This window comes from Notechis scutatus, chromosome Z (genome assembly GCF_049901735.1).
Source record: "Notechis scutatus isolate UNSWTSFEM ecotype Mainland chromosome Z, rNotScu1.2, whole genome shotgun sequence".
Classification (NCBI taxonomy): domain Eukaryota; kingdom Metazoa; phylum Chordata; class Lepidosauria; order Squamata; family Elapidae; genus Notechis; species Notechis scutatus.
The window spans coordinates 137,183,063-137,192,060 of NC_142025.1; the positions used below are offsets into that span (position 1 = coordinate 137,183,063).

Genomic DNA, 8,998 nt, shown 5'->3' on the forward strand with positions numbered 1-8,998 from the left:
TTGAGGACCTCCTGTATGCCCTTTAATATAAACACTTGGCCTACTACAGGTAGTCCTCAACTTAAGACCACATTTGAGCCCAAAATTTCTGTTGCTAATTGAGACATTTGTTAAATGAGTTTTGCGGCCCCATGTTATGATCTTTCTTGCCACCTTTGTTAAGTGAGTCACTGCTACTGTTAAGTCAGTAATATGGCTTTCCCATTGACTTTGCTTGTCAGAAGGTCACAAAAGGGGATCAGATGACCCTGGGACACTGCAACCATCATAAATATGAGTCAGCTGCCAAATATACGAATTCTGATCACTTGACCATTGGGATGCTGTAATGGTCGTAAGTATGAAAAACAGCCATGAGTCATTTTTTTCAGTAACTTTGAATGGTCACTAAATGAACTGTTGTAAGGTGAGGGCTACATGTACACCCTGCATGCACACTTATCCTTTTAAAGGGTGTCTTTGAAGGCTGGTATATGCACAAAGAGATATTGCTGTCAAGGAGCATTCTTCTTGGCGATTCTGGCAAAGCCCTCTGGACAGTAGAGTTTTGCTTTGATCCAGCAGATGTCTGAAAGTCTGTCAGATCCTCCTTAGAGGGCAGGCATCCAAAGGAGGAGTCAAAAAGACCATGATGGGGGCTGCAACCCTGCCATTGAAGCCCACTTCTTTTTAATGCATATCCACAGCAGCCATCTTGATTTTTTTTTTACCACTCCCTGCAGTTGCCTCTGTCTGGATGCATGCTTCACCCTTACTTGGGAGCCCTGAGGTTCTTGATGCCAAGGAAGGAAGGAAGGAAGGAAGGAAGGAAGGAAGGAAGGAAGGAAGGAAGGAAGGAAGGAAGGAAGGAAGGAAGGAAGGAAGGAAGGAAGGAAAAATAGCTGTGCCATCCAGTCAGTGCTTTTGTAGCTACTGTGGTTACACTTAAAGGGTGTTTTAGAAAAGACAACAATGCTTTTTTGCATAGTGTTCCAGTCAGGATGTTCTGCAATCACTGATGGCCAAAAAGTTGCCCATTTTACTGGCAAACACTGCCTCAGTTCTTCTCAAGGACACTTTCCCCCTCAAGTGCCAAAAGAAATGCAATTGGAGCCTGCGTTTTGCTACCCGATTCGGATTTCTTTCACTTTCTTGGGAATTCCCGTCAGTTTATATTGGGAAAACCAACCAACCTTTGATCCCTTGGCAATAACAATTGGCTCTTCGTCTAACATGGTTCCAGGACATTTCCCTTGGCACATGCCAGCTTCCTGTACCTCATGAGTTAAATGCTAGATTTTTGCAACAGTTTCTACCCTTGTTTCTTTCTGCAAAAATATTCCTTGGCCCTATACAGACAGCACAAATGGTGGTTGTCTAATCTCAATCTTGGTTTGGAAAGATGCCATTGCTCAGAAAGAACCAGCATTACACACTGGATTAGGAGCAGGGAGATCCAGTTTCAAGTCCACTCTTCAGGGGTGGCTTTGAGCCATCCTCAAGGTTGCCGTGAGGGGGAAAGGAGAAGAGGGAGCACTGTGTATGTCACCTTGAATTTCTGAAGGGATGGAAATCCAGCAGATAAATAAATAAAAGACTAAAGTGAACTGGGAATAATGGAGGCCTTTTGTGAAGGCTGGTAGGAAGTAATTTTGTGAAAGTACCCACAAGGCAGACATACAAATTCTGAAACTACAATGAGTTGGTGGAGAATCAAGCTTGCAATGAAATGGTGGGTTTTGGACATTAGAGAGTTGCCATATCTTGTATAAGAGCCATTGAAAGAAGTATTGAATTGATGGAATTGAATTCTGACTAATGACTTCTAAGTAACCCCAAAGTAGTAGGAACCCTGCCTGGAAGAGGTGTCCAACAGAGTGAAGGATGTTGTCAAAATGGTGGATAAAAGGGAAGACCTGCCCATTTTGAACCTATCTGAGACTCCAGAGGAGCTTAGGATTCATTTGCACCATTGGGGATGTCTAATTTTTTTCCCCTCCCTGCTGATACACTCATTTGTTCTGTTTTTTTCTCATTAATTACTGCCTGGAAGAGGTGTCCAACAGAGTGAAGGATGTTGTCAAAATGGTGGATAAAAGGGAAGACCTGCCCATTTTGAACCTATCTGAGACTCCAGAGGAGCTTAGGATTCATTTGCACCATTGGGGATGCCTAATTTTTGTGCCCTCCCTGCTGATACACTCATTTGTTCTGTTTTTTTCTCATTAATTACTGTTGCCCAATGAAAACATTTCTAAGAACTAGCTTATTTGCCATCAATGAATTGCTTCTTTTTCTTTAAAAAAAGGTTTTTATTTGTGTTCACATTAAAAATACACCATTCACGCTTCAGTTCACTGACAGTTAACACTGATCACAATTAAAGCACAGGGAAACAGGTATTTTTATAAAAATAAAATAAAACAAAGAAACAGAAAGAGAATACAACAATTTGCAGATTCGTGTCAAGTCAATAAATTGTCAATAGGGCAACACATTTGACCAGAAACAACTGCTGCTGAAACACACACAGCAGAGGCACATTCTTTTAATGACAATGTAGTATAGCTTATAAATAAATAAACATTCATAATCAATACAAATGCCTTTTACTTTGTTTTCTTTATTAGAGCTATCTCTGGTCCAATAGCTTACAGGCACAATGCAAGCTTTAAAAAAAATAGAAGGCACATAAAAATAGGGCTCAAAGGGGATTTTGGCCTCTTTTGATTCATAAGCCTCATTGTGAGGGAATCTGTGGGGGGTCAAAAAAGTCAAAATGGTGGATGTGATGGAAGGCCTGCCTCATTTTAACATGCAGCCTCAACCTCTTTGCATCCATTGCTACGGCTCATGAATTGATTTTTGCAGAAACAGTTCTCAAACAGAAGGGAGAAGTAAATAGATATTAGGCATAAAATCATGATCATATCTGCAATTCAGATTTAAAATTCAGTTGGCTGGTCTTTGCCAGAAAAGGAAATAAATATGCAGGCAGAAAATATACACACATAAACGGTTACATATAAATAACAATATATAAATATCTGTGCACAAAATATTTTCACATTATGCCTTCCCTTCCTGCTTCCTTATTGATCTAATTTACTCAAAAATAAATAAACCTCATATAATATATAAGTTACTTAAATAGTTGGATAAATAGAAATAAAACCTTGGATTATTTTTTTTAAGCCAGCAAGATTAACAATGGGAAACAGAAAAGTTGAAGTGATTCAGACAGTACAGGAATTCTGCGTCTGTTTTGAAATTTGGGAGTCTCATGAGGCTTCAGCCAATGGCATCCATCCCTCTCATCTCTCTGCTCCTTTGCCCTGATCTGCCTTCCTCATATTTACTCTTCATATTAAAGCAATAAAACAGAGATGGCTGAGCTTAGGAAGGATCCTTCTGAACATCCGATTTTGTACCCCAGCCCATCCATTGTCCTGCTCTATCTGAAGGCAAAACTTGGGCTTCTCAGATTCTGATTTTGATTCATTATGTTGAAGGGATCATCTGACTCGACGTCTTGTACCTGTTGAACGTATTCTTGATCCATAATCATGGGTTCAAGGGGAACCTTGTTAATTAAAGGTAAGAACTGGGAAAAAGGGGGCAGCTGATGGCTTTGGGTCAAATTCTCCACCACGCTGAGGCTCACGGGAAGATTGTAGGCCTCTGAATAGTACACGTTATAGCCATCTCGAAGAAGCATCTCCCGGAAGTTACAGGCCTCTTCTGAGTACAATAGCTGCAAAAGGGAAGAGAACACTTGGATTAGGTCTTCAAGCCAAGAATAAAGGAGCAAAAACAACTGAATTTCATTTCATTTACCTTCAATGGGGCTAGGTTTAAGTTAATTGTTATCTTGCTCCTATAATTGCTTCCTGTGTATTAAATTATCTTGTGTCACAGTAAAAAACACAATTTTGATTGCAGAAAGTACGGCTTCAGCAACAGAGTGGTCAATGCCTGGAATGCACTACCTGACTCTGTAGTTACATCCTCAAACCCCCACTCCTTTTCCTTCAAACTAACCACTATTGACCCCGCCCCATTCCTAAGAGGTCTGTAAGGGGCATGCATAAGTGCACAATTGTACCTACTGTCCCTGTCCTATTGTTCCCAGTTATTTGTGCCTATTTCCTGTGTTTATGCTTATGTTTATTCTTATCTCTATTATCTGAAAGTGATTGACAAATCAAATCAAATAAATAAAACAATCAAGCAGCAATTGTTAGCGGGCCACTGAAGGCCACATCAAGATTTCGGATGAGCCTTATCTAAAGGTTAGCTCGGCAACCATTTGACATTACAACAGATTCTGAAAACGGGATCCTGTTTTAATGTTCCAATTCTACCTCTCCCACAGTCACGTGACTGCATTTGGGACACTTGGCAACTAAGCTTGCATTTATGTATGGTGTTTGGCAAAAACTGTCCCACAGCAAAGAGTAATTTAAAGACTGCATCATTCACTTAATTGCTGCAAAAAAGGACATCAAATCATGTCCAGTCACACAGTGACCTGCTTTATGACTGTCATTACATACGAGGGTAATTGCAGGCTTTATTATGGGTGTAACTCTAGGACACAGGTGTCAAACTCGATCATGTCAAGTGAAGTATCGCGACTTATTGTGACGTTTTTTGCCTTTGCAGAGCTGGGATGGGTGTGGCCTGCACATAACGCATCCAGCCTATGGGCCGCCAGTTTGACACCCCTGCTCTAGGACTACCTATTGCAAGGAGATTGTAACAACAATGATCTGTGCAAATTGAGCATAGAATCAAAGGTGTAGGATCATACCAAGATCATAAGCTTGAGGGAAAAAATTTATCCAATCTTCTGCCATCATCTCTGTTATATTATGTCTTGTAGCTTCAGATATCCATGTACTTCCTATTATTGCATTTTAAGCTAAGACAATAATTTCCTTAGGTAATCTTTTCCACTGTCAGACAATTCTTATCACCAAGAACTTTCTTGTAGCATCTAGTCAAGCCTGTGCCCAATTTCCGCCTACAGAATTAACTCAGAGAAATTCAAGACCATATAATCCATAGGTACAGATAGTCCTTGACTTATGACCACAATTGAGCCCAAAATTTCTGTTGTTAAGTGAGACATTTGTTAAATGAATTTTGCCCCATTTTACGATCTTTTTTGCCACAGTTGTTACGTTCATCACTGCAGCTGATAAGATTGTTAAGTGACTCTGGCTTCCCCATTGACTTTGATTGTCAGAAGGTCACAAAAGCAGATCACGAGATGAACCAGTTGCCAAGCATTTGAATTTTGATCACATGATCGTGGGGATGCTGCAAAGGACTGTTTTATGAAAAACAGTCATAAGTCACATTTTTCAGTTCTGTTGTAACTTTGAACAGTCATTAAACAAACTGTTGTAAAGACCAATTCAGCCCTATATACGTTGCCGTACCTAATCTAGGAATTCAAACTACACCAAAATATAAATTCATTTCAGCTAAAGAAATGCTATTTTCACTGCTACGGGATTATATCAATAGTGAATGTAGTATGATCAACAAATCTGCAGTTTCTCCATTCAGGCTGGAAATTTGTCTTGAACTCTGCAGTGTTAACATCTTTACCATTTGTTTATTTGCAATGTTTATATCCTGAGCATCTGCCAAAAGTTTCTATTTCTATGCACTGAGGACAACTTTTTGCAGCATACAAGTTCAAATTTCAGAAGTCAAAATAGTTGGATTGCAACTTGCAACCTGTATTATTTATCCCCTTAGTTTTCATAGACACAATGATTCAAAATAAGAAATATTTATTCAAATTATTTTTCTCCCTTCCCAAAGTATTTCTGTTTCACTGGCCCAGTAATTAAATGTTTAACTCAAAAACACACTCCCCTTGTAATGAGTGTTTTTACCTTGCTCTAGTAGCGTGCAAGAAAACCCATGACCTGTTGGGTCATTGTTTCAGAGATAAAACTTTTGGAGATGCCTCAGTATGTTCAATAATGACAGACCTTTTAATATATTTGAAAAGTTCTTAATAATCCAGGGGGATATTCAAAGTTGCATCTGCCTTGAAAGTAGCCCACGTTGAACTGTAGAGCACAATCAAACATCAACTCAGGAAAAGTTTTATGATACTTTGCATGATGTCATAAAATGTTTCATGATAATTCTTAGATCTTAAAAAATATATTTTTTAATTTCCAAATTTCAGTCCCATAGATGTCACGAGTCCCACATTTTGGACGCATTCTAAAATTTGGCCCATTTGAAATAGCTCAGTTGAAAAAAAATTACCGTTTGATGCATCATTTCACTCCGTTAAAGGTGAAAAATAACTCAAAATAGTTGTAAGTCACTCAAAAAAGTGATTTACAACTATTCCTCTCACTTACGACCGTCACTGCATTCCCATGATCATGAGATGTTAATTTGGGCCTTTGGCAACCAGCATGCATTTATGATGGATGCAGCATTCTGGAGTCATGTGGTCAACATTTGTGACTTTCTCCAGCTGGCTTCTGACAAGCAAAGTCAATGGGGGAAGCCAGATTTGCTTAATGACCACATGGTTCATTTAATGCAGTGATTCACTTAACAACCATGTGAAAAAGAATGTAATAAAATTGAGCGTGACTCTCTTAACAAAAGTCTTGCTTAGCAATTGAAATTCTGATCTTTATTGTGGTTGTATATACACCAGAATATATGAAGAATATATGAACCTTTTCCTGGTTATTATATAAGACATAGTATATGTCTCCATTTTTATTTCTATTTAATTTCTTTTTTATATTGTGTTTCAACTGTTTTAATTGCTTTTATGAATTATCATGCAGAGTCACCAGTTTCAGATAGGCAGCCGTGCAAACTGAATGAATAAATAAATATAGGGGATTGCAAAAATAAATGCTGCTATGACAGACAACTTCTTAATGGATGTCACCACATTTTAGCTTGTTTCTAAAAATGTAGGCTTTTTATTATGATTTCAGAATATATTCACTAATCTATTAAATCCCCTCAGCATCAAGAAGATTAAAATGGTCCAGTCTGTAAAAACAGTTTGCTTCTGATTTTAATCAAGTACTATCACAAGTTATTTTGGGTGTGTATGATTTTTGGGGTTGCAAATTTAATTTGTGAATCAAAACAACTCAGCTATCTCTGGAAAACACATACCTGTGTCTGAGAAGACATAACTGGTGCTTGAGTGTTTGGAATGGCAGACTTAGAATTGTTACCAAATAATGTGTTAGATGATCCCCAAAAATGCATATTTTGGAAATGGATAAACTCATAATCAGACAGGTGGATCTTTCAATGTATAGCTTTATTTTACTCCATTGATCCTTTGCTGTAAACCAGTATTTCTTCTTTAGCAATTTCCAGATGTGTGGACTTCAAATCTCAGAATTCTCCAACCAGCATGCTGGCTGGAGAATTCTGGGAGGAAGTCCACACATCCAAAAGCTGCCGGGATTGAGAAAAAGTGCTCTAAATACAAAGACATAGCCCAGATAATTATACTTACTGAACCATATAGATGTCCTTCAGAATCCATGCAAAGAAATCTAGAGGTTTTCTTGGCCAATATACGAATGATCCCCAACTTCACCGCCTTGATTTCCATCAAACCTGCAGATTGGTGGGGGAAAAGAATAAAAATAACTTGTGAAAAGTGAAAACTCTTTAGAATGGTTCTAACTCTAATAGCCATCAACCTCTTCAGATTCTCTTCAGTCCTGATTTATAACATCTGTAGAGTGTAACACAATCTGTGGGAGGCCACCAGAACACCTTCTACAGTTCCTGTTTCCATTACTTGTTTTACTCTGAAAGTTTAATGTGACCATCTACAGCGGAGGACAAACTTAACATTTGTTTTACAGAGTTTTTCAAATAGCACACATGTTAAGAAGTTACGTGTTCTGAAATGTCATCTTCTGAAAAACTATATTTCAGGATCTAGTACCCAATCCTTCCCCAAAGAATCCAACTGGCTGTGCCCCAATTCCACATATAACTCTGGAAAAACTCATTTGGAGGGATCCAGAGTGATTTGTTTCCCAAATACTCACTGAAGGCGTTCTGGTATTTGGAGCCACGCACTGTGCCATCTGAGAAGATCTCCAGGTGGAGGTGGGTCCGTTCATTGGTTGTGTAGAGATGGCGAAGCCGGACCTGCCCATCAAACTGGTACAGAGGGTTGGAATCTGGCACTGGGGAAGCCCCAGTCCTGGGGACCAATGCAGCCCAGAAAAGCAGGTTAATGGGAAGCAGGAAATAACTGTTGCATTGGAGAAGAACTGAAACAGACAGCATGGCTCAAGGATGGCTGATCCAAGCAAGATGTAGTTCTGGGATGGCGAAGATTGTCTTGTTCTCAGAAGAAATTCAAGGGGGAACTCAAGGTTCAAAGTCTTAGCCTAGTTTTGCCAGTCACTGGATTCTATTGTTTTGAGGGAAGACTATAGAGAATTCTGGATTCCTGCCCTAATTGGTCTCACCCAGAAATTAAGTCCAGAATTCACAAAAACATAAAATAAAGTCCAGAACTTCTAAAGCAGCTTCTAAAGGTTGTTATTCTTGGGATGGGATCTGGGGAGCCTAGTAAACTTCCAGTCACCCAATCAATGGGAATAGTCAGGAGTGTCTTCCTTCTTGCTCTGTCTTGTGCCAAATTTGCTCCAAATCAGCAAACTCGCCAATATATATACGCACATGCTCTACAACAGAGGTAAACGACCTTCCCCTTGACTTTTGCCTTGCCTACAATTCTCCGCCCACTTCCATTTCCCCACACACTCACTAGGTCCCCAAGGGTGAGTCACGGGGGTGCCTCTTGCTCCAACTGCTTCTAACATGGGGTCACGAGGATGCCAAAGTCTAAATATTATCATTCTGCAGCTGCTTTTAAGCTACCGACAGGAAAGGATGATGTAACTTAGGGAATACAAGACTACAAGAAAATGATGGCCAGAAGGAGGGGGAGAGAAGAAAGGGGAGGGAGATGATG

The 8,998-nt window shown here is 39.4% G+C and overlaps 1 protein-coding gene across 1 annotated transcript; it reads right to left on the reverse strand.

Annotated features, from left to right (window-relative positions):
* Positions 1–2,279: 2,279 nt before the first annotated feature.
* On the reverse strand, positions 2,280–8,749 carry FGF21 (fibroblast growth factor 21). The gene is made up of 3 exons (XM_026677607.2): positions 8,061–8,749; positions 7,514–7,617; positions 2,280–3,733 (listed from the first exon to the last, which is right to left on the reverse strand). Exons 1-3 carry the CDS (start codon positions 8,302–8,304, stop codon positions 3,434–3,436), a joined length of 648 nt encoding a protein of 215 aa, XP_026533392.1. The 5' UTR covers positions 8,305–8,749; the 3' UTR covers positions 2,280–3,433.
* Positions 8,750–8,998: the final 249 nt, after the last annotated feature.

Coding starts and splice junctions, on each gene's coding strand:
- FGF21 (XM_026677607.2), bottom strand. CDS start 8,304: ATGCTGTCTGTTTCAGTTCTTCTCCAATGCAACAGTTATTTCCTGCTT. Junction 7,618..8,060: donor CAAATACCAGAACGCCTTCA/GTGAGTATTTGG, acceptor ACCAATCTGCAG/GTTTGATGGAAATCAAGGCG. Junction 3,734..7,513: donor AAGGACATCTATATGGTTCA/GTAAGTATAATT, acceptor TCCCTTTTGCAG/CTATTGTACTCAGAAGAGGC.